The 24,905-nt window shown below is 32.6% G+C and overlaps 1 protein-coding gene across 1 annotated transcript in view; it reads left to right on the top strand.

Moving 5' to 3' along the window:
• LOC118188679 (gonadotropin-releasing hormone II receptor-like) overlaps nucleotides 1–24,905 on the top strand; it is an 81,232-nt gene that overhangs the window by 43,868 nt on the left and 12,459 nt on the right. The window contains exon 2 of the mRNA XM_035359177.2: nucleotides 21,433–21,616. Within this exon, the coding sequence (XP_035215068.2) occupies nucleotides 21,433–21,616 (184 nt within the window). The remainder of the gene's footprint in view (nucleotides 1–21,432; nucleotides 21,617–24,905) is intronic.

The raw sequence follows: 24,905 nt of genomic DNA, 5'->3' as shown, positions 1-24,905 counted from the left end.
CGCATATCGACACAGGTACTCGACAATCTACCAGGAGAAAAGCAGGAGGCGTAAACGTATTTATATTTAGCTTCCTAATCGCGTCTGGTTTAACCTCAGTGGAGTCTATTAAAGCGTTCTAGTGGAAAGGGTAACACTTATCGTCTTAAAAGAAGAGCACAAAGCTCGTCCGGGATGATATGACAAGAAAGAGTATTGTTGGATGCAGGTATATGCACAGCACACAAAATCTATGTATTGTAGTGAAGTGTTTTTAAAAGCCAATGCAGGATTTACGTATACGCTACACGAGCTATAGCTTAGGGACCCCACTTTGTTAGGGGAGTCCAAAAGTTTAAAATATAGAATTAAAATATAGTAAAACAGACTTATAAAGAAATCCACATTTTAAATCTCTTAGTGCCTCATCAAGTCTAAATCCGACCTTGTCTCTAGTGAGGTGTTTTTAAAAGTTTTTATTCTATAGTGATGTGTTTTTAGCCTGTAGTGAAGTGGTTTTTGAAGAAAATTCCCCATTTTGGTCGAACATCAAATCGTTTATTTTTCCGACTTAAAACTAAAACCTTACCAGCTCATGGATTATCAACACATCTTTAGAGAGCATTTTTTAAGTGACAGGACTTTTATATTTCTCCCTGGCAATTTATTTTGGTAGCATAGCAATACAAAGACGTTACATTCGTGAACTCCTTCCCTCACAGGGAAATTTTCGAACAAAAGTTTTTTCTTTTTCTTTAAAATAATACAGTTTATTAAAGAATAATTTTTTGAGAATATACTTTTTTGCTCTTAAGCTTGTTTGGATTAATATCAAGCGCAGCTGACCTTTCACCAGATAAAGCAAATCTTTTGTCTCCTACAGGCAGCGCAGAATGCCGCTTTTATTTAGAAGAATGAGTTCTTTGAGTAATGCTCTGTTTAATGATGCGACAATAGACTACTGATGAAACTTTTCTTTCGTGTTTTTTTTTTTTTTTTTCATGATTTTATTCTACTCTGACTTTCATCATCATTTAAATTTCCATTTACAAATGAAGCTTCAGTTTGGTTCTTTAGCAAAACAGGGTTGTTCTGATCCTTTTCTGTGCTGTATGGGTGACCTCAATAATTTCTTTCTATGATTTAGAATAATTTTTAGAATTAGTAATCTCAACTTCATATTCTTCAGAAACGCTTTCGTCAAACTGCTCTTAACCGCACTAATCACTTTTATTCGTCCAGTTCAGTGGTCCCAGTCTTCATTAATAAGTTCATCATAAAAATAGTTTAGACATTCTTCTTCTTGAATGGCATAATAATCACCATAAAAATTTCTTATTTCCTTGTTATAGTTTTCAAAATCATGATCACATCACTTTCAATATAATTTTCATGATGATTCAATTCATCTTGTCCAGACACTTCTTTCAGCTTCAAAAATGCTTCTTCAAGTTCTTTTCTCTTTAAAGGTTTTCAGCATTTTACTTCTTCTCTTTTCTGCTTTTCCCCGCTTTTTGCTTTTCAATATATTCTTCAAGTTTCTCGTTTCTTTTATTAGCAACACGTCTGAGAGAATCGCTAATAATCCTTGGATATCGTTTAATGAATTTTGAATCTGGTTGTCTGAATCGGAAATTATACTTATGTTCAAACAATTCCTGCCTTTGCATATCGTCTTCATTAATACTCAGCACTGCAATATCTTAATTTCTTCATTAAGTAGGCACTTCATGCAAGTCACTAGCTTTTTAGTCATCTAGGTATTTCAGCGGCATGGGTCTTTTTGCCACAACAGATTCTTATGATAAAGACTGTTCCGCAGAATTTAGTGTACTGTAATATGAAAAATGACTTAAGTATCCATTTTCAATTTCATTTTCACACAAAATTCCAGTTTTAAAAGAATTATTTTCTTGGATCACATGATCTTTCTTATGCGTTCATAACTTTCGTTACATTTCAATATGACGCAGTGTATCTTTATTTATACATAGTATTGTAAGGATCCTAAGTTTTACTAACGTTTATTTTATTTTATACTATCACTTCTTATTTTCTACTTCCGACCAGAATTAAATGCTTTAACTTGTTTATGCAAATTGTCTTGCTAACGCCAAGTACTTAAGTTGTGGTTTTTTGCCAAGAGAGAGAGAGAGAGAGAGGAAGGAGTTATAGGAAGCAAGCCACTTGCCATTGTAGTTTTACAAGTTTTCACTCTGTTGCTGATTGCCTTTAAGGCCAGAGGTTTAGCCCTCTTGTTATTTGCAAACATATTGTAGTTTAAGCAGCTCGGCGTACTACATACGTACCTTTCTTTAAATAAAGGCCAATCTTAGTGATAGGCATTTGTATACTAATTCAAAGTTAGTTTTTAGTTAGAGTTTTAGTTAGTAGTTTTTATATTCTTACGTTCAGACCACAAGTGGTTGGTCTTTGTATTCCGAAGCTCGGAAGATCCTGTAAAAGATTGAAAATAAAGGGTTTCGTATACCCTTCCTGATTGTGTTGTTTACTTCACACTTTCTTGAACATAGCTTGAGTAAGCTCCCTGTTCCGATTCAGGACCATTCATGTTTCTAACGCAAATCAAGAGAAATACCAAGTCCTGATAGTATTACAGATGGAAGACAGACAGAAGCTTGCCAAATAGTTATATTACTTTCAGTTAAATGTGTACTTAAAAAAAAAAAAGATAACTTCAGTCAATTCCTTATCTTCAGGGAACAAAACTGCATTATGTAAAACTGTAGGTTTACATGATTTTATACGAGAACGATTAGATTTATTGGTTCATCAACAGCCTTCGTAATCTGTTCATCAAACGTAGATAAAATGTCAGTATCTCTTAGCTTCTTTATCTCATGACATTAATTCAAAATTCCTTTTTTGTTGTTGCGTAAATATTTCTGAAGAGGCATTTATCGGACCTAATTCAGAACATTCATATTCTATAGTAGGCAAAATTTCTCTTTCAGACAGTGTGTCTTTAAGATCAGTTTCATTTTAATTCATATATCCAGCTTAGAGTTTCTCTTTTTTCTAGAAGTTGCTGTTGAGCACGAATCTGAACGGCGTTTATCACATGAATTTGAACTCCTTCATCTCGTTTTGCTTCTTCATATAATGTAGCTGTTTTGTTACCTGAAAGGTATATTCCTTGATCTAATGAATCTCTTAAGACTTCATCCTTCGTTATTATATGGCCAAATTCACGTTCAAGCTCTATCTTAGCCAAAGGTATGCACTCTGGATGCTCTTCCAGAGGTTTTCATGTCCAGATGGTTTCACTTCCGTACATGGAAGGCTTTACCTACTTTTGGCAAATTAAGTCCAAACTGCACTACTGTCTCAAGGTATGTGCATTTTACAGCCATTTAAGTTACCTAGGCTGATGTATGGAGCCATAATATCCTTAAAACTGTTTTTAAAAAGTGCATTTGAGAATACCATTTTATTTAAGGCTCCGTTTCGAAATTTCTCGAGTTCATCACACTGAGTTCGGAGATGCGAGTAGAATCCATAATCATAACAACGAGGGTGTCTCCGTTTCCTATATTCTTTTTCATAAATTTTATTAGTAAATTCTATCTTAATTACAGACTTATTATTAAAATATTTCGAGATATCTTTAAGATTGCATTTATTGCGAATAGCTACCTAGCAATATGTTTACCGTGTTGAAGGTCTACACCTATTTTCTAGAATTTTCCTTATTAAAGCTTTGTTTAGTTATGATGTTGGGAAGCCCCAACTTGTCAGCAACAGTAGTAGTACCTGCTATGAACTGGAAATTACACAGACTCTTAAGAAGGGTTTAACTCCCTTTTTATTTCACTTTAGAAATCACAGTTGCGTTCACTTGACGCTCACAAACTAGGCCGACCCGGCGGTTGAACAAAATAGACAAAAATGCAACTAAAAATAAATGACAGGATGAATAACTAACGAAGTCACTACCTACGAGGCTCTATAAACGTAACTAACTTAACCGCGTTCTAAGATACAGCTGAGATTCAGCAAACTTTCTGATTAAGAATTTGAAAGATTCAACGAACTGTCTAAATAGGCACATAGGCCGAAACGCGCGGTTCTTAAACTTTCTACCAAGCAACCTTCACGCTCGTGATTCAAGAAGCACACTTACAATCTCGTTTCCCTTCTATTTAAACTCAATTACTTCTGCTAAAAATTTGAATACTCTACGCGCTCTACTAAAATTTACATACTCTGGCATTGGCAATTCTAGGGGAAAGTAAAGGCATGACAGGAAAGATAGCTTAAACTTAAAATAAATGTTAGTTAAAATAAATATAAACCCTACATAGTATTTTCGTAATCGTCTAGCATTTGCGCTAATCGTCTAGCATATGGAATTTTTTAATTCATCCAGATGTCAAGAAAATTCTCCGTTACATATACTGGAACCCGATATTTAATTTCCTTGGTAAGTATTAATTCTTTCAGATTCTCAAATGTTTTAATTCGTAAACTTGTATACACGTCAGAAAATATCTAAAATTCATGAGCATATTTTCACTAAGACTTTTGAGGAGTATTTTGATGTCGATAAAAACATTGCCTCAATTTTTCGCTTCTAACTTTATATCTTTTTAGGATTAGTTTTTTCTGTAATCGTACATAGTTACATCTTCAGATGATTCTCTGGCTAACATACTGGAGATTTGGGCACATAAAACACTTGAAGATAAGCCATTCAATCTTTCTTATTGACCTGAGCCATTTCAGCTTTCTTCTCAAAATTTGTGAAATATAGTTCCATTTCTTCCGTATTTTCCTCAAACTTTGGAGTTATATTTTGCGAAATGGATTTTATTGCTCGATTTTAATATATTCGTTTGTGATTCTATGGATAGTATTTCCTATTTTGCAATTCAGTCGCTTTATTTCTACCTTGCTTCCTCAGCCAAGCTTTCTTTAGCTCCTCAATAAGCAATTACTCGGTTTAAAATTAACTTCTTCCTTATCATAACACTGACTTCCAGGGATTATGTTTTAATTTTTGGGACCTTATTAATGAGCGGCACATCTTCACTAGTTTTTCGACTACTTATAATACATCTTGTTTTTTACCCTTGGCTGGAAAAGACATTGTTGAAACAGAAAATTATTGGATAACTAAAACTCTTGGACAATTATAATTTGAAAAAAACCTTTAGCCAATTCTAAAATATTCAAATCATATTGAAAAATCTAACAACTTATTATTTCTTTTGGTGTAAAATTAGAAATTTAGATATGATTCAGAGTATTTTATTTCAAAGAAAACACTTAATACAATGCTAGAGTAAGTAAAAAACGTCAAGCCTTTATTCACACAACAAAATTCTTGTTTTTAGACCTTTGATTTAAGAGTTCAAATTTCAATCGAAAATCTGATAGTACGTAATAAAGCTGCCGCTCTAATACAAGAGCTCAAATTTAAAAATGAAAATGTTCTAATAATACGTAAAAAACATAAAACTTATTATAAAGGGCTCAGATTTTAACGTTGCTCGAAAGGTTTGTTAAGGTTTTTCTACGCTGTTACTGAGCTCACAGTCTACTTGTCTGCAGTTGCATTCACTCCTGCTAACCCATTTCTTTTTGTCTTTTCAGCTCTATTATTAAGCATAATTTTCTTCGTACTTACGGCATATACAATTAAACAGCAAAATTATGAAAATTTTAAAAGTAGCATGTGTTTAGAATTCCCAGTGAAATGTTATGTTTGGATACATTTTTCTACTTTTTTCAGTCTTTTCTCAGTTCACCATATCAATATTCAGCTTTCTTACTAAAATGACTTTTACAAAACTCTGTTTTGTCTTTTTATTAGTAACGTTTTCCGTTTTTACTTTATCTATTCAATATCACGTCCTTGATGCTTATGCCTCGTAAAATTTAGATGAGTAGCAAAATCACAAAATATTATAAAAAAAAGCATATCTTTAACATTTCCGATATACAGTGACGCAGGCTGGGGATAACAATGTTTTAATCCGTACAATGTTGCCACTGCTCACTTTCAAATCGTTGAGTTCGTTAAAAATTCATTAAAGGTCTTATAAAATATGAGATATAAAATTCAAAATTCCATTCGGGCTTTCAGGTGCACAAGTTTGGATGGAGGACTATTTATTGGTCCTACTCAAGTTTGGGTGGAAGAGTTATACAAAATTTGAAGGCCCTAAGTACCGTCATTTCTTCACAGTGTGAGAAACTCACTACATGCATATATGCAGATTCTTCATTATTTAATTTCTTTAAAAGTAATGCAGGGCTATATTGTTTCGTGGCAACTATTTGAAAAATCATTCAGATATTTAAAGTGATGCGCCGCCAAATCCCGTTTCGACACTAATAGCCCATTAGGGATTAACTTCCTTTTGGGTTAATAAATCTGCCCCTTTAATGGAAGAGCTCAAATATCAGAATGGAGATGTCTAATATTAACTACATAATAAATCTGCCACTTTTATACAAGAGCTCAAATTTAAAAATGAAAATGTTCTAATGCTGCGTAACAAATCTGCCACACTAAAACGAAAACTCAAATTTCAAAATGGAAATGTTCTTTTGCCATGTAATAAATATGCCACTCTAAATGCAAGAGCTCAAATTTCAAAAGGAAACTATTCCAATATTACGTAATAAATTTGCCACTGTAATAAAAAAGCTCAAATTTAAAAAAGAACACTTTAATATATCTGGTAAACTTAACACTTTAATACAAAATCTTAAATCTAGAATATCATACTATTAGTTAAATTCAGTAATGAGATGAAACATTTTCATAGAAAATGGCACTGTTTTCATAAAATGGCTGGTACTCACGCGTCCTGTATTCCTTTCGTGACTGGTTTCAATCTTCGATCTTAGTAGCTACCACCAGGTAGTTTTTTAATATGCAATGAAGTGAATTTAAGGAAAATTCACCACTTTAGACCACACATCAAATCACTTATTTTTCACCAGGTATCCTTTTAATCTGCAATGAAGTGATTTTAAGGAAAGTTCTCTATTTTATTCGACACATCAAACCACTTATTTTTCAAATTTACAAAACCTAAAACATTTCCAGCTTGTCAGATCTTCACCGCATTTTCAAGTGAGTATCTTTTTAAGCGTGAGGACTTCTATATTTCTCACTCGATACTTATTTTGGTAGCATAGCAATGCAAAGACGTAACACTATTTTTGCACGATCTTCCCTTGCATTAGTTTGTCGTGTACGACCTGGACAGGAGCAAGCAGGAAGATATTCTTCATGATCTTGTCGTCATTATCGCATTGTAACCCTGGAAAGGCTGGAATCTGATAATTAACCTGAACTGAAGCTGTCGAGTAGTCGAAGTGGTTGAAATGAATGGCCATGAAACAGAAACCTGCAACAAATATCGTATAAATCTTTGATAAGACAGTGTAAATATTAAAAGTATCAGATATTGTCAACACTGGATTGCCACATGAAGTTTTTAAAAAGCTTAGAATTTTTCATAATTTGCATATTTATATTTTGACGTTCTGCCCCCATGAGTTTGAGTCAGCAGTTTAGTGTACAGAAAGGTCATAAAAACTGCCTTCTCACTTTCATAAAATTATCGCTATGATGATGATATTAAATATTTTAAAGAAATCATACGTTTTATTTGAAAGCTTGATATGCATGCCTACAATCAGGATATAAGTTTACTTGCATATGTTAAAGAGTAAGATTTAGACTTCATTTTCCGAGCTATGGCAGCAGTAGTTTCGTTAAATTGTTTCTGAATCTTTTCGGAGGGTCCATCATTATTCAACAGTCCGATTTAGAATCCTTAGGGTATCCAATGGGATTTAAGAAAAAAATGTAACTGCATATAACGAATGCCTCTTATTCCTTATCAAATCAGTTCGCTAACAATTATCTGAAGAAAAATCTTTCGAATAAGGTCTTGACTTATGAACAACCAAATCGGTAACATGTGATTTTCAAACGTGTTTTGAAGTAACCCCTGACACAAAATTAGCACTTAGAGACCTAGAATTCACATCATAAATGCAGCTTGAAGGAAATTGTATCTAGACTGTGTTGCAGGCAAAATGACGCCTTTGCAGTTGAGGATGTTTTCATTATTTAGGGTGTGGATTGGATAAATGACGGCTCGGAAGTTAATGATTAAGAGATGGATTCAATTCAAAACAAAAAATCTGATGTGTACACCACATGACTTCCTTGTACGAAATATTAAATTATACGCATTTTTTCTGGCATTTCATTTAAACTTATTGGATTGAATTAAATCTACTTCACCGACAGCGCATAAATCACAATAGAATAAATACATTCTTTAAAATTCACTCTAGTATTTGTTTATCATAGCGACACACTGGCGCTAGATTCACTTAACAGTATTATATTTCGTTAATATTAGAACGCACAATGCACAAAATTTATATCATTTAAAGAATAGAATTATCTAATCATTGCCACATGTTCTATTCAAATACTATAATAAAACTAGAATTATCTGTAATAGAAATTAAGCAAACAAAACAAAAAAGAAACAGTTTTTCACAGACGATTGAGTATTTCTCATTCAATTAATTCAGTTCTCACTTCACGAGAAGACAAAAATACATAAAACTCAAAATATCTATATTAAAAATTACGAAGTAAATCTTAAACACTTATTTCCTCGAAAAAATTCCAGAAACGATTAAGCATGATTTAATTGGCAATAATAAATGAAGGCATTATCTTTGTTGTTGCGAAGCTAAGTTTCTCTAGATTGGCAACAAATCCACTAGTCTGCTGTTTTAAATTTAAACAATCAATTGCCGCTGTCGAAAAAGGCTTAGCGGCACTTAAACAACTTTAAAATTGTTAATAATTCTAAACATATTGGACACAGATTTACTAAAGGCATAAAATCCTTAACGGGAAGATAAAAACAACATAATTCAATCATTTTTAAAGCAAAAAATGTACAATTTACAAACATATAAGAGTAAAGAAACTGAGATCACTGAGCCGGGTAACAGAGTGGATATATATATATATATATATATATATATATTTATATACGTTTGGTGCGGCCGATTACAACCAAAATACGAGGTGCACATCTACATGTTATAGCAGTCCTATATACAAAGTTTGAACGTTCTGAGGCTACCCGTTTTTGAGTTATGCGAGATGCATAACTCAAAAACGTACGTACGTACGTACATACGCACATACGTACATACGTTCGTACAGACGTCACGGAAAATTCTCTTCAGAATTCATTTTAAAGCAGTTTTATAATTTTTTTGGAGGAAACGAGTCTTTTATTCTGTCCTTACGTACAGATATCACGCAAAAACATCGTTAAATTGCATTCGATAGCGGTCAAAATGGATATTTTCGTTGAAATATGCTGCCTGAAACTTTTCGCGATTACAATACTTCCTTTTTACTTCGTACAAGGAAGTAATACAAATAAGCTCATGAAAACAATTGGGACACTTTCAGAAGCAGAAAAGAAATGATAGCAGAGGAAGACGAAGGAAGATAAAATGAAATTTGTCTTCTGATCCATGAAATTTGAGAAAAATGGAGTAAAGTAAATTTCACGTAATGATAAAACCATGGCAAGCTATAGTAAAGCACGTTTAAAGAAAATGCCAAGTCTTACTCGTAGACAGCGACAAATGGTCATGGATGAGCTAAGTAAAAGGGATATACAATGATTCAAGTAGACGGGAAAGCTTAAGAGACAAAGAAAAGATAAACGAAGCTCCTCCAGAAGCATAATTATCTCATATTTTTATAGAACGGAACTTCTCCTTCAAACACAATCATCTCGAAGTTTCTTTTGGTTTATCCTTTTTCATTTATTCTGTCCACGCTTCTTCATATGAGTACTGCAAAGTTAAATTAAATTTTTGTTCCTTTTTTTCTAACATTTTATTTTGGCATCATTAGTTTTCTGCAATAAACTTACGCACAAAATATTGTTATAAATTTTAAATAAGCATATATGGTCCAGGAAAGGATTAATCCATTTTACGCTAATTTCAATGAGGAAAACACTTTCGGTTTATGAACATTTCGGATGACAAACTGGGAAAGAATTTAATTCGTGAACTTAGGTTCCAGTCGTGTGTTTATGTTTTCTTAAAATGATTTTAAAATATTGCTTAGTTTGATGGAAGCTATAAAAATTCTTGAACTATAATTATTAAACTTGCGCCACATTTTACCAACGGCCTTGGTAGTGCGACTTAGCAGCAAATTCTTACAAATGATCATTAATATACTATACAGAAATATTGTTAAAAATTACAGGCAAAAGTATTACGCAACATTTTTTTTATCCTATAACGAAAAAGTGACGAATTATCATAATATAGCTTTTAAATTTTAGGCTACAGGCTAGTTGGGTAGGCTTTTAAGAAAGCCATTTTAATAAATGCATCATATTATATCCAATGCCAACAGGAAACGTAACTAAATTTAGTCGGTAAGAAATAGTACCAATTAAACTGCCTTAAAGAAGTAAACTCAATGCAGAGAGAAACTATTATATAATAAGTAGGGTTACTCAACTATTAAATATGGATTCGGAAACTTTAAAACTAGAAAATACGTGATGATAATCTTTGAGCTTTTATTCTTTTAAATATGATAAAAATCATCAGATAATTGCTTTGTTCAATAAATTGTCGTATTAAAAAATACCAAATAAAAAGTTTAAAATATTGTATTTTTATGATGTCACGTAATAATATAAATTAAATAATGAAAGTAAATATAGCTCATAAAAAGTGATACATTTTTTTCCAGTTGAAATAAAAGGAAAGTAGAAAAATGTTCTTCTACTTGTTAAACTTCTACATTGGTGTCAAAAGTTCTTATGCTATTGCCATAAGATGTAAATTCTCCTTTTTATAATTCGCATAATTTAAACAACATATTTCGAGACAATATAAAAACAACAAATTTCTAGTTGAAGCAAGTACATTTGCATATATTTAGCAAAAACATTTCCCTATCTAAAACGTTACTGACATCTTCGAGAAAAACTATTTAAAAATTTAAGTAAGTTTTTGCAATTATTTTTGCATTTTAGTTACGTGAAAAAGAGTCCACAAAGGATTACTTCGTAATACTTTCAAGTACCTTTAAGGAAAAATTTCTCAAGTTTTATAAGATTTCATGAATCCTGAAAACAAAAATCCGAATAAAATGATAAAGATTATATAAATCTTTATATATAGGACTCCATATATGTCTAAGACTCTAGATCTAGAGTATTATATGTCAGTTCCTCCGAGAATTTTAGACTCAGTTTGAACTTAAACTGACAAACTCCAGGGCGTATTTTGAGACATCTGTCTGCTGTGTTTAGAAAAACAGAGTATAATACTTACCGGTTTAGTTTCCTTTTCTATTTACCTTCAGATTTTATCCATTGCTTTTACTGCTTTCGTTTAAACGTTTCCAAAAAGTAAATATAATAATAATATCAGATTTTCAAGTTTCTTAAAAGTAAGAAGTATAGAATACAAAAGTATAGAGATCAACAAAATCATAGCATACTTACTTCAATATAAGGCTGTCTTTACACATTTAGTAATAAAAACATTGATAAATATTTATTTTTCTCTTGTTCTAGGAAAGAAATCTTAGCTATTGTTTATTTAATATTTAAACAGTGTAATTATTTTATACTAGAACGCCAGGCGGTCATACGAAATCACCTCTATTCTAGATATTATAAATTGTAATTAAAATGATTTGTGCGAAGGTGTCTGTTAATTTAAACTGAATTACCCAGGGCAGGCGACCAGAACGCCCCTTTGCTTACTGCCCCACGGGGTTTTCCTCTTCTACTTGCTTAATTGCTTAAAGTAGAGTGCAATGAAGGAAACCACTGGCTGTACATTTCCTTAAGAGCCACCGCTAGCTCAATCAATAAAGGTGATTTAAATAATAAAATGTTAATTCACGTGTCAAAGATCTCTTTGTACATAACATTTCTTTTGTAGATCTTTCCATCATTTTTAAGCTCGCCTTGCAGAGGACCATCCATTATTTTTAATTTTACGTCCGTTCTTTCACGAACTCTTGAACAGGCAACATAAAGTTGACCGTGTTCAAATGCAGGCTCAGGTAAAAAAATGCCAACACTCTTAAGCGTTTGGCCCTGAGACTTATGGATGGTCATAGCGAAGGCACGTTTTAGAGGAAATTGTCTACGTCTCAATTGAAATGGCAATGATGTGCCGTGCAACTTCATCCCATTGGCTAGTACAGTTACAAGTAACCAATAAACTATCGGCGACAAATAGACACTTAAGCCGCATTTATATATGTATATACATATATATATATATATATATGGGGTGAAGTAACATTATCTCCTCCGAAACGGCTGGCTCCCGGGCTTAGTGAAGCACACTGTCCGTGGCACGCCATTTTGGCCAATTGCGTCTTCTTGGGACTTTAATTAGCCGAGATATTAATTAAAAACTAATTTTCCCCTACTTTTTCCCTAAATTCTCCACTTTTTTCCTTGGGTTTCCTCTATTAGAGGGATTTGGCTACGTGCCAAATTCTTTATTCTCGAATATCTACGGAACAGCGCCGAATTGAAATTCGAGACGCGTATCCTCGAATTCCAAAAAATTCTTCGAATCCATCGATACCGTTCTCATCTTCGTACGACTTTAATCGGCCGAGATAATTATTAAAAACTGCGGAAACGTTAATTTCCACGTTCATTTTTCCGAGTGGCAACAATAAACTATCGGCGACACACACTTTAGCCGCTTATATATATAAAGATATTATCATAATTAGTGTCCTTCCTCTCGTTCTGAAATTTCATTTGTCAAAATATCCGTTTACATAACCCTAACAAGCTTTAGAACAAGAATATAGCAAAAATATGGGGTCTTATTTTCGAAGCATTCAAGTTAATATTATAAACAGTGATATAAATAAGTCGTAAGTTGGATCATATCGTTATTACTAATGTCATATGTAAAAACAACAGTCCCTCACAGCTCAATGGAGCTTTATAAAATGTCGTGTTAAATTAAGTGGCGTTAACGGATTCTAAAAGTGCAATAATGTAATTCATCCAACTAATCTCAGAAAGAGCTTAATTTGTAAAGTTAGTAAAATGAAGTGGTATGGCATAACTATAAGAGCCATTAATTAATAAAACAACAATGAGCAATGTGAAGAAGTAAATGAAATATTAGTGAACTAAGTTATGTTAATAATAATGATAAATTTTCTGGCGGTATTGCCAATCACATATACAACAAAATACGTTAATCTTAATTGACACCTTACGCTGGAATTACAGTTTCTTTCAAAAACTTAGAATTATCGGATCCAGGTTGTGGTGAGCCCCGGCTGCATTTAAGTCCTGACCAGAATCACTTTATAACTATATTACTCTAATTCCTTACGTAGAGTTGAAAGGAACCAAAAGAATACAATAAAAGTTGCATATTGTTCTTAATTTTATCGCATCATTAAAATTTAATACTTTTGATAAAAAGCCGTTTAGAAAAAATAATACTAGATATTCAAGTATATTAATGTACCTAAAATATATAAGATTATATATTAACATATATCGTATAAATTTCTTCCATACATTTAAAACGACTAAAAAGTTTAATCACCTGACTGTTGTGATAATGATTAAAGCAGTTTAAATTTATGTAAAATATCAGGAGAGGATCTTTAATTTCGTAGAATTATTACTGTTGTTAAAATGCTATAATTCTATGTAAATAAATAGTATACGATAATCAAATTATGCCAACGTTCTTTTGCTTACGATTCCTCTTTATTATTGAAGCAAAAATAAATACAAAGAACTCGAAAGATATTTTGAATTAATAAATTTTTTACCAGATGTTTTAGAATTTGTATAATATTCGTAAAGGTAATGCACAAAAAGTATTATGATGTCGGTAATTTTTTTAAGAGCATTTGGATTCGTATATAATTTCTTAAAAGTAAATTATAGAAAACCCGATAAAATGTGGGCAAAATTTTAGATTTTTGATTTGTATACTTTTCGAAAAATAAACTTGAAAAAACTACCATACGTTATCTTAAGTTGTGAAGCATGCATTTCAGCTAGAGAGTAGCATACCCGTTATTAGCAAGTTGTTTCTATTGCGCATGTCTTCCGACCCATTTGGTCTTTTGTGATGTCATTGTCGTAATCAGGATCGGATTTAGATTTGAAAAGATCTTAAGCTATTTGAGATATGACTCAACATTTTGATATGGGATATGCTAATTTTTGGGGATGGACCCAAGAAAGTGGGGGTCCTTAAGCTATAGCTTGTGCAGCATATATCTAAATCCAACACTGGTTGTAATGCATATGTTTTTGTATGTCGTTACTTTATTGTTTGCTGTATAGTCTAGTAATGTTACACCAACCACATGAAATGATGACGTAATTGATGCAGTTCATGTCTTTTGAAGGGAATGTAGCTAAATTAAAGTTAAGAATGAAAACGACTACTGCTAAATTAAGTTAGCAGTTTGTTAGTAATTTTATTTCATATTTTGTGTGTTACATATATATTTATTTTAGTGAGGTATTTTGTTTTGTTTCTGTGAACAAAACATTTTTATATCTGGGTCCGGGGCAAAAGAGCTACACGCAGTTTTAAATTCTTGATAGTGAAGCAGAAACTTTGTTCATACATGTATATTGTAGCAAATGGTAAAAGAATGCTTACTGTTGTTTTTGCCAATGGAGAAAAACTCCGTTTTTGCAGTGAACCAAAATCGAAATAATAGAATATCGTTAAACATAACTTCATGGATATAATAACTTTTAAAGTTTAATAACTTCTCGCTTTCTTTCAAGTAAAGAGAATTACATGTAATGTAATTGAAGATACAAGTAGATTTCAAATTAAATCGAATTTCTTTGTATTTATTAATTTAAAGTAATGATGAAGCTTTCTGTCAAGCATGCATAGGTATTGATCTACAAATTCTAGTAGTTTCTTTTTAGGATTCGAACTACAACACTGACAAACCATCTTTCACCACATCATTTCAATGAGGAATTTTTGTTTTTCGATTTTGTCAGTGGAAGTTAATATACACAAGTCCAAGTGATCTTTGCATTTTCTGTTTAAGTGAATTTAGGTACGCAAATATATCAGCTATGTCGGGGTCTTTTTTTTGCAACCAGTAATTGTCTTTCAGAGCTTAACTGAATATTGAGAGTTACTCTCAAAAATATTTTTAATTTTTTTTTCAACTCAGGAACTCTGGACTCTATTTTTCTCGACAGTCAACGAACTTCAATATTGAAAAAAAAATATTTATGCTTTGATCCGTTTTCATCACATAAAATTAAAAAGTGACGGGGCTGAAGTGGTTTTCTTTTAAGTATATTACCACTTTATAAAATCGTTAAATATGGATTTTAATTCAATAGGTAAATTTTTCATAAGCTATCTTTTGCATTAGCAAAGTAGTGAATTATTTAAACATCAGTATTTTCATACCGAACTTCGGACGCTAAGCGTCCTGCCATTCCTTCGCACTAATACATGAACTTGAATACTTTGACGTAATCAAATAAACCAAACCCGTTCTCTAGAAGTTTGCTGCTTTTAAGTAATTTTTTGTCTCTAAAGTAAGTCTATAAAGAATAAAGAACAAGGCTTTATAAGTGACACTGTATTATATACTAGAAAAATAATGATATATCTGATGACTTTTTTATAGTTCAAATATCTGTGAAAAGAAATTCTCAGTAATTTGAATTTTTGCCATTTTCAAAATTTATAAAACATGCTGTGATTTTCATTTAAGTAGGATTTATTTTACTGCTTCTCTTTTGATAAGCTTAGATTTAATGGTTTTTGTTTTTGTTCTGTAAGATTAACGATTCCAGTTTTGAATGCAACTTTCATTTCTGACACATACACATCAGTGTTCATTAAAATCGTTACAGTTGACAGTTCGTACCTATCAACTGTGTAACAAAATTATGTTTATCGATAATTTGAAGTAATAATGTGAATTTATTAATAATAAACATATTTAAAAATGTGTTTGTCTATTGTGGCTTAATGTTATTGGCTAGCTCTTGTAAACTAAATAAAAGGCTGTATTAAATATACAGGCTGCATCAAAGAAAATACATTAAATAAGATAAGTTTATGTGCCAGTAACTTTTGAAATGACAGGTAGGACAATAATATAATAAAAGTGGAAATGCTTGGAAATGGTTGCAACTTTAGTCACAACTTTCATTGTATTATTCTTCTTCATTATTAGAGCAACACAGAAAATTTCATGTAAACATAGAAAAAATTCTTTTTACTTAATGTTACAGTTATAAAATTTTTATAGGAAGGCTAGTGAATTTTGTTTGCCTTGCTGAGCTATCTGATCAGATGAAAAGGCCATGTGTTTGAAAGTGTTGAAAAAAGAACAGCTGTTTTTAGTTCATAGAAATAACATATAAATTAAAAAACTAAAAAATTTGCTCAAAAACTAGAGAAGAAAATTTTCTGAAAACAGTTTTAAAAGAGACGTTTCTACGACTGTCGGCACTGTACCTGATATATATATGATGAGAGAGATAAACAGTGTTTAGCACAGATTAAAACTAACACCAGTGCTATTAAAGATCGATTGGGAAAAACAGGTAAAATCCACCCGAAAAGTGCTATCGCAAATCACATGTTAAACTTGTCTGCCCTTCCTCTCAATTATATAATACACGATTTTAGGCAACGAGGCGAAAAGCAGTCAAATTCAATAGTTTTCATATTCAACATGTTGTATTATAAAATAGGGGACCACCTTCTACCAGTTACAGAATTTGTACTGTTTCTGTAGCTTTTCATGAATTAGTTTTGCTTTTGGTTTTGAAGGAATAATGTAGTTTCCTGACGCGCCTCCTATGATTAGCAATGAATCTCATTGTAAGAACAGATATAAGCAGATTTAGTTTCTTTTTCGTTTTAATATTTAATTTTGAACCGATTTATTTATTAATTAAACCGATATTATATAACATTTTAGAGGCATCGCAGCATAATTTTAAATTCAAGTTTGGACTTCGTTTGATTTTGGAAAGAAGATTTAAAAAAATTGCTACATTTTGGAGGCAGATAGTTTTATTTCATAGTTGCTGTTCGAAAAATTTTGCCACAAAAGCATTAAACTTTTATAATTTGAAAACCGGTATTAAAAGAAAATCACCTATGCACGCTCAGTTATTTATGTATTTTTATGAGAATACTGAGGGAGTGCCGAAATTATATGCTCTTGTCAAAATATCAAACAGGAGCCCTTTTTGAAAGCATATAATATGGAGTGATCTAACCAAACCCAAAGCAAGCGAAGTCTACCGTGCCCGGTTTGGTTTATCTTGGGTCATTTTATATACTATCTCCTTAGAATTCAAGTGTTTTTTACTTGCTCTGAGTTCGACCTATCTTGTGCCACTACGTAAAACCTGCAGCTGTAAGTAATTTCAGCTTTGAAAATAGAATTTGAAAACTGTTTTGTAGGCTTTGGCGCAAATGAAGAAAATGAACAGAATATGCCATTTTAAAATGTAACTTTAACAATAAATTTTATTAATATTATTATACCTACACGAAATCTTTTCATATAAAATATATAATAAAAATATAAAATATTTTGTAACTCATCCGATATTTTGAAAATTTAGATGCTTGGCTATATGACCTTTGCTAAAGCAACAATAAATTATTTGTTAGCATTTAGTTCTTCGATGTTTTCTTTTGCTACATATGACCCTATTTTAGAAAATATGGTGACCATTGTTCAAAAGAATTAAAGGTGGCGTACTTTGTACGTACTGCAAGATATAAAATATATATTTGAATTGCAAATTTCAAGACCCACATAGTGAAGTGTGACGCAGTGGTAAGGTTGCATCATATTCCCTGAGAACCCCGTAGCAAAATTTAACAAACAGACGAAATATGGAAACGGAGAAATCGATCTCATACCAATGCTATTACAAATTAAGGTTTCTTTCTTAATTTCTGAATCGAAATAATGTTTTAATCAAATTTACCTTTTTTAACTATACTATGTGACAATGAAAATACAACATTTTAAACCCGTGCGCAGAAAGTGATGAAAATCGGCAAAAAGAGAGACACCGCAACGAACACCGCAACGAACAGTGCATGATGTTTATTACAATATAATACAGAGCGACTACATAGAATGCTCAGTAAGTTGTAGAACCACCGCTGGCGACGATAGAGGCAGCAACGCTTCTAGGTACAGACGCAGAGGGCGAATTATCTCTTGAGGGATAGATGTCAGTTTCTATCAACTATTTGCCACAATTTGTGTTCTGAATGCGGCGGTAGCAACGAACGCGAGCAACGTCCAATTATATCCCAGACATATTCGATGGGTGAGAGATCCGGAGAGATAGGTGGCCAGGGAAGTACCTTACAGGGTACGTAGGATGCTTTTGAAAGCGATGGTGCACCAAACATGGAGGTGCATTGTAGCGTTTTCCCAGATGTTGGCGAATTGATCCTATCACGATATCGCCGTTAGATTCATACACGGTGAGTGAGCTTAAACAAAAACATGACTCGTAGGAAAACACCACTTTATGTCACTCCGAAGTCCACGTGGCTTACCTTGACACCATCGCAAAAGGCGGCATCTAGCAGCCCAGCTGCTAACCAGCAAATAATGGTCCTAGTAGATATGAAACCATCAAGAGTGTCCTGCATCTGCAGCAAAATGTCGACGGAAGAGGCCAGTGGGGTCACAACCACATGATTGCTGATGCGTCGGCCCACGCGTGCTAAAGTCACTGCCTTTTCGTGGCAGCCCCGCCACCCTTGGAACATGCCACATTCTCTTTCAACAGCTAGCTCCCTTCGCCACAGCCGGTGCACTGTAGACGCCTACAGATACCCATACGCTGCTATTCGTCGCAAGGACTATCCCGCTGTTCTCAATGCGATCACTCCTAGTGTACTCATCCGCTTGCTGGAAGGACTTGAATTATCAACGTCCTGGCATTTTTCGTACTATCGCATCCTCTGTGATAGAAAATCAGTTTGCAAAACGTTAATCTGCCTGATGAGGAAGCGCAACTATTGTCGATTCTGCAGATTTCTTCTCTTATATCTTGCCTTCCAGGCGCAAGCATGCAACGCGTTTCGCATTATTTGCATAACTCGGTACACTGAGTCTGCCTACAATTTGCATATTCTTCGGAGCATAAGTTCATGATGTTGCATTTTCTCTGCCACTTAGTGTATTTGTGTGGCATTACAAAATTCTGTTCCGATTGAGAAAGCTTTCGTCACCTTTCTTCTTTTATTAAAACACAAAAAGAGACTTAACCCGATAACTAATTATTAAGTTCTAATAAAAGTTTTCTATCAAATGCGTCATTTTAGAGAAGTGACCCGAGAAAAAGTGTACTTTGGAAAACTGGTATATTTTTAAGCCCTAGAAATTATGATTTCGTTATTAGCTTAAATAAGTATGCACCACGTCCTTACGAAGTAAAACTTATAGACATGATCACGCTTTGGCTACTGATGCACAGGGAATGGAAGTACCGTAGGCGCCGCTTAATGTGATCGCAGTTAGTCTTAGAATTCGGATATTGCTATCGAACTGCCGAAGCCCCGCTCATTTGGATATGAAAACATGGAAATACATCACTTATAGTGATCAACAAGTCGGTTAATTTCATCAAAATATTATAGAATAAATATTTTAATCTGCAGTAAACTCGACAAATAATCTATGAATTCGCCAACTAAAGTCGAAATGTAACATAGAAGTTGCCAGATATCACAGACATATCTTCGAGTACGAGATTAAATATCTAAGCAGCTTGATTTTGATCTGAAGCCACCATGTCTACATGATTGCCTTAGATCAAAATCAAGTTTGTCAAAATAAAGTCAACAATGGGCAAACACTGGACTTAAATCAAACATGATCAAAACTGAGCTAAGATCTAATGGACTAAGTTGAGTGGAATTCAAGATGATCTTGCTTTTTCTTGCCAAAATATTTCTTCGCTTGTGTTAATCGGTATACTTTTAGGAATATTCTGTTTAGAAAACACTCATTATTTTATTTAATAATCTCTCACTGATTAACAATTTTGCAATTTAAAAGCATTAAACATAGCATTACTTATTTAAATCTTTATCATTTTTAATAATAATGTGTCTGATATAAATTAAAAGAGCATTTAATTTATAGCATATCTGTGATGATTTTATGAACATTTAAAATTTTGTAGTAAATATGGAAAGATATTTTCACTACCATAGGAAATAAATGATGTTTTTTAATTACTGCAGTTTTGAGAATAAAGGAGATTGGATTGGATTGGATTATTCAATTATGGCAAAGCACACGAGGGCTATCTGCCTAAAGGGAGGGATACCTTCGTGGAGGACTTTCTAAGGGAAACTGACTCGTATACACGTTACACATGAGGAAATTCACGAAAACACCCGTGCAGCCAGCCCGTTCGCGGGATTCGAACCTCGGACCGAACTACCAGTGTTCAGCGTCTTTACCGCTCGGCCGCTGGTGTGTTCGAGAATAAAGGAGAAGACATTCAGTGCAATATCCCAGATAAAGGCTTCATTTACAGAATTAGCAAATTAAATTAAGACGGTAGTTCAGATTTAAACAAAGTGTACAGAATCTTTTTATTTGTTTATTTACTTATTGTAATTTTTAGAGTAGATTACTTTTTAAAATTTTTAATTAATTATAATCTGATAATTGAACATTATATTTAAATTTTTCTATTAATTAATCTTTATGATGACGATACTACGTTGGAAATCTTTATGTTTCTTCGCAGTTGTAATACTTACTTTTTGATCTTTAAGGTATCAAAATACTGCTTTATTTATGGCACATTTCAGAAAAGGTCAAAATTGTCTTTTCATCTTTAGCAGTTCTTTTTTCGACATTCTATTTATTTTCTAAAACCCGAAAGGATTATTATATGAAGTATAGCAGAAATATTATGACTCCTAAAAATTCATCGATCACTATATGTTACAGAATTTTGCTTGAGGGAAATTAGGTAAGACTGCTTAACACTATCGTTTTTGAAAACCGCAGATTTTTTTTTTTTTTTTTTTTTTTTTTTTTTGTAAATTAAAATAAGTATGTTTTATGTGTCTTTCATATCTAGGAACAGCTCTTAAAGCTTCAAGGGCATATACATCTTGAATTTATAAGGAAATGAAGTCATTGGTGAAGAAGCATCAGTTGCTTTCCTGCTATGCCATAAATCATTATGACATGGCGTTCTGAATTTCGTCCTTTATTTATCTGTTCTTTTAAAATGTTAAAGTATATGTGACTTTGAAGGAAAATATTTTAAGTGATTTTTCTTTTCTTTCTTTTTCCATTTACAGGCTTTTATCTTCCGAGTGGTAAAGGGTCCTTTCATTGAAGAATTTTATCAGTGCGTAACATATGGATTCTACACTGAAGAGTGGCAAGAGCAACTCTACACTATGGCTAGTTTGGTTCTCATGTTCTTGTTACCGCTGTTCATTCTCACATTTACATACGTTTGCACATTTTATACTATTGCAAGTAAGTAAACTCACATCATATTTACATTCTGAATCATGCATTGTGTACAATGCGATGCATTATACAGAATGTTTCAAAACCTGCAAAATGATTCAAAGTAAATATTTATTGAACATAGATCTATGATTCTGGTTTATTGTTTTGGTTTGGTTTAGCTGATTATGGAAAAGCACACGAGGAATAGCTGCCTAAGGGAAGGGCTGCCTTCGTGGAGGACTTAAAGCAAACTGGCATGTATACGCATTACACAAGAAGAAAGCAACGAAAACGTCCATGCAGCCAGTCCGTTCTCTTGGAATCGAACCCAAGTTGGAATTACCAGTGTTCAGCAATTTTACCGCTAGGTCATTGGAGGGTGCTTTTGGTTTAATACATGTTTAAAATAAGATAGTGAAATGTAAAATGCTTTCCGTCTATCACTGTCTTAAAAGTGAAAAGTCTTCCGTCTATTACTGTCTTAAATGTGAAAGATCAAAAAAGTGCATTTTACAACTGAATCAGTCTTTCCCTAAGAAAACCACCAGTACTCTGATACCTGACACCTACTACCAGATTTATGATAACAGACTAATATTTCGAAGAAGAGTAAAGATATTAAAGGTATTTTAAATTGAAAACTTTTATAAAAATCACAAAAAATACTTCTGCTACAGTTATGTAAAATGTGAATTGGAAATAAGTTTTATCAAGTATAACAAAGCTGAAAATATTAATAAAATTTATCCATTGGATATATGTAAATTAAAGCTATTTTAATTTGTATTATTTAGATCTATTACTAATAAGTATAATAAAAATTTAAATTAGTATAAGGACACTGTATTTATTGCTTTTAATTCGCACAGTTTTTTTAATCCGTATCTAAGAGAATAATTAAATCTGTAAATCTGAAAGATAAAACATATTTTTTGTTTTCAATGGCAACACTCTGAGATTCGATTATATGCGAGAATTCAAAATTAAAAACATCGCGGTTTTGCAAAGCTAATGTGCCTCATGGTTACGCTTTCCTTGTCGGAGTTCCATATAGCTTCTGGTTAGTTGGTAAAGTATCGTTTGTATTCGAAAGCCGAAAATTAGTTAATGTCTACGCGAAATCTGTCTTATCAAGATCATTATTGCTGAAAGTTTTATTCTGTAGAAATAGTGGGCTATTTTACTATGTCATTTCCTGTTAATTAACATTTGCTGTTAATTAGCTATTATTTTTACGGCGCGAGACACTTGTATTACGCAGACATGAGAAAAAATTGTGGTTAAACACAAGAATTATGTGTTTTTTACAAAGCGTTTACCTGTTTTATCTGCTTTGAGAAGATGTCTAAGAAGTCTCATTATGTTACTATTTATGGATATAATAAAATCGCAAATGCTAGTAAAATGTCTAAAAACTTACAGATTAGTACTGAGTGATGTAGGTATAAAGCCAATAAAATAGCCGACAGTTTAGCAAAAAAGAGGCCATATTCGCAAGTCGTTTTCAAAGCAGTTTTCCCAAAAGATATTGTCGTAAATATTAGGAAAGATACTTTGCTTGATGTTGAGGAAAAGTGTCCTGATATAACTGCTAAATGGCAGATATACCAAGACACTTGTGCACTTACGTATAAATGTTAGCTATACTAAGAAATGCATTTCCATCTGAAAAACGATATAACTATTGCTCGATGTAGAGCAAAATGTTTGATAACCAACAGCTTAGAGGACAGAATAAAAGTAACGACTTCTACGAAATGCTCGTTTTATCAGTAGAATGATATTGAAGATCATTTTATTTTATCCTACTGGGATGTAGAATAACCTTCGTATAAAAGTTTCAGAATTAACAGGATGTTGCGTGACAAAAGACTATAACACTGTAATGTCTGCGAAAATAAGATTTAAAACGAGGCATAGAAGTTTTCGGGCAATTTTCTGTTGCGTCTGGTACGTTCTAAGCATTATAATGGTTACTGAAGTCGTCGTTTTTTAATATCTCTTTCTCGAGTAAGTAGTTAGAACTAAGTACCAAGCTGGAGATTAGAACTGACGAGTCTGCATGATATGCAAACGGCATAGAATGCGAAATCAGCTGAGGCTCCAAGCAGGATCTGAGAATTTATTGTGTTTTTATATCTAAACATGTCAAGCATTTTTATGAAGTAAACAGAATATTAAAAGAAAAACTCGTGGATTATTCGAGATAGTGGTGATCTTGTTCCACTGTAGCCTACAGCTGAAAATCTATAACTAAATAAATAATAAATAACTTCTTTTGTTATGTGCAGTGGTAACACATTATTTTAAAGCCTCTCAAATGATTAATTAATAATAGAATGGTTAAATTTGAAAAATAAATTAAAGACATTGTACTTGGACGATTGGCAACAATCTAAGAATCCATTATGCCCAAAGATACATGAAAGGCAAATTAAAGGCGTTAAGTTTCCCACTGTGGAAACACTTGACAAACGTTGCTTCTAGTTTTTTCTTTCTTCAGTTTCGCTTGGGCAGGATTTTATGTGTTAAGTGAAGGAAATACACTTATTTTAGAGCTTAATACTTCTTTTCATATTTTCAAAATCACCTGAGATGTCGCTAATCAAATTTTTTTTGGGACCATATGCAATTCTTGCCACTGAAGGTTACCCATTTAAACGTTTAATACAAATTTTTAAAAAAGATAGTTTTTATGACAAAAAGGAAGGAGTAAATAACTAGAAACTGCTATAGTTCCATTCGTAAAAATATTGAAACTCGAAGTTATACTAATTTGCGAAGTTTACTTAATGAAATAAGCACTTAAACTTCATTAAACGAATGCATTTTAGAAATATTTCTGTATTAATGTTCACGATTTAATACTTGTAAAGCTAGGCTGACTTTACATTTGACTTATTAGTAGTTTAAAAATTAGACAAAAACGCAACCTTAGTTTGGACGATGAGCTACTAGAAAATCTTCTTAACAAGCGAAAAAGAAATTTTTGCCCCAAAGTAACGATAAAGATTATTTAAAAAAATTATTTTCTTAAACATGCATTAAATTAGAGCTCTTCAATTTCAAAATATGCAAATTTTAGCAGTTCCCGTATTGAAGCTACTCTTAGCAACAGTTAGGTTTACGCTACTTAAATACGGCAGAATACTCTAAGTTTATTTGCGTGAGGAGAGGAATATCTTAGTGCAGGTCTTTGTACCGGAGATCGGCTAACATTCACGCTACACATGGGAAAAACCAAGAAAATCAAAGACGCAGCCATCCCGGTCGCATGGAATCGAACTCCCGGTATTCATAGTAGTGAAAAAAG

The sequence above is a fragment of the Stegodyphus dumicola genome, chromosome 6 (assembly GCF_044657685.1).
Source record: "Stegodyphus dumicola isolate Sdum_Otavi_A_Nest chromosome 6, ASM4465768v1".
Taxonomy (NCBI): Eukaryota; Metazoa; Arthropoda; class Arachnida; order Araneae; family Eresidae; genus Stegodyphus; species Stegodyphus dumicola.
Note: the sequence above shows the minus strand (reverse complement) of the source record. Positions and strands in the feature narration are given on the sequence as shown.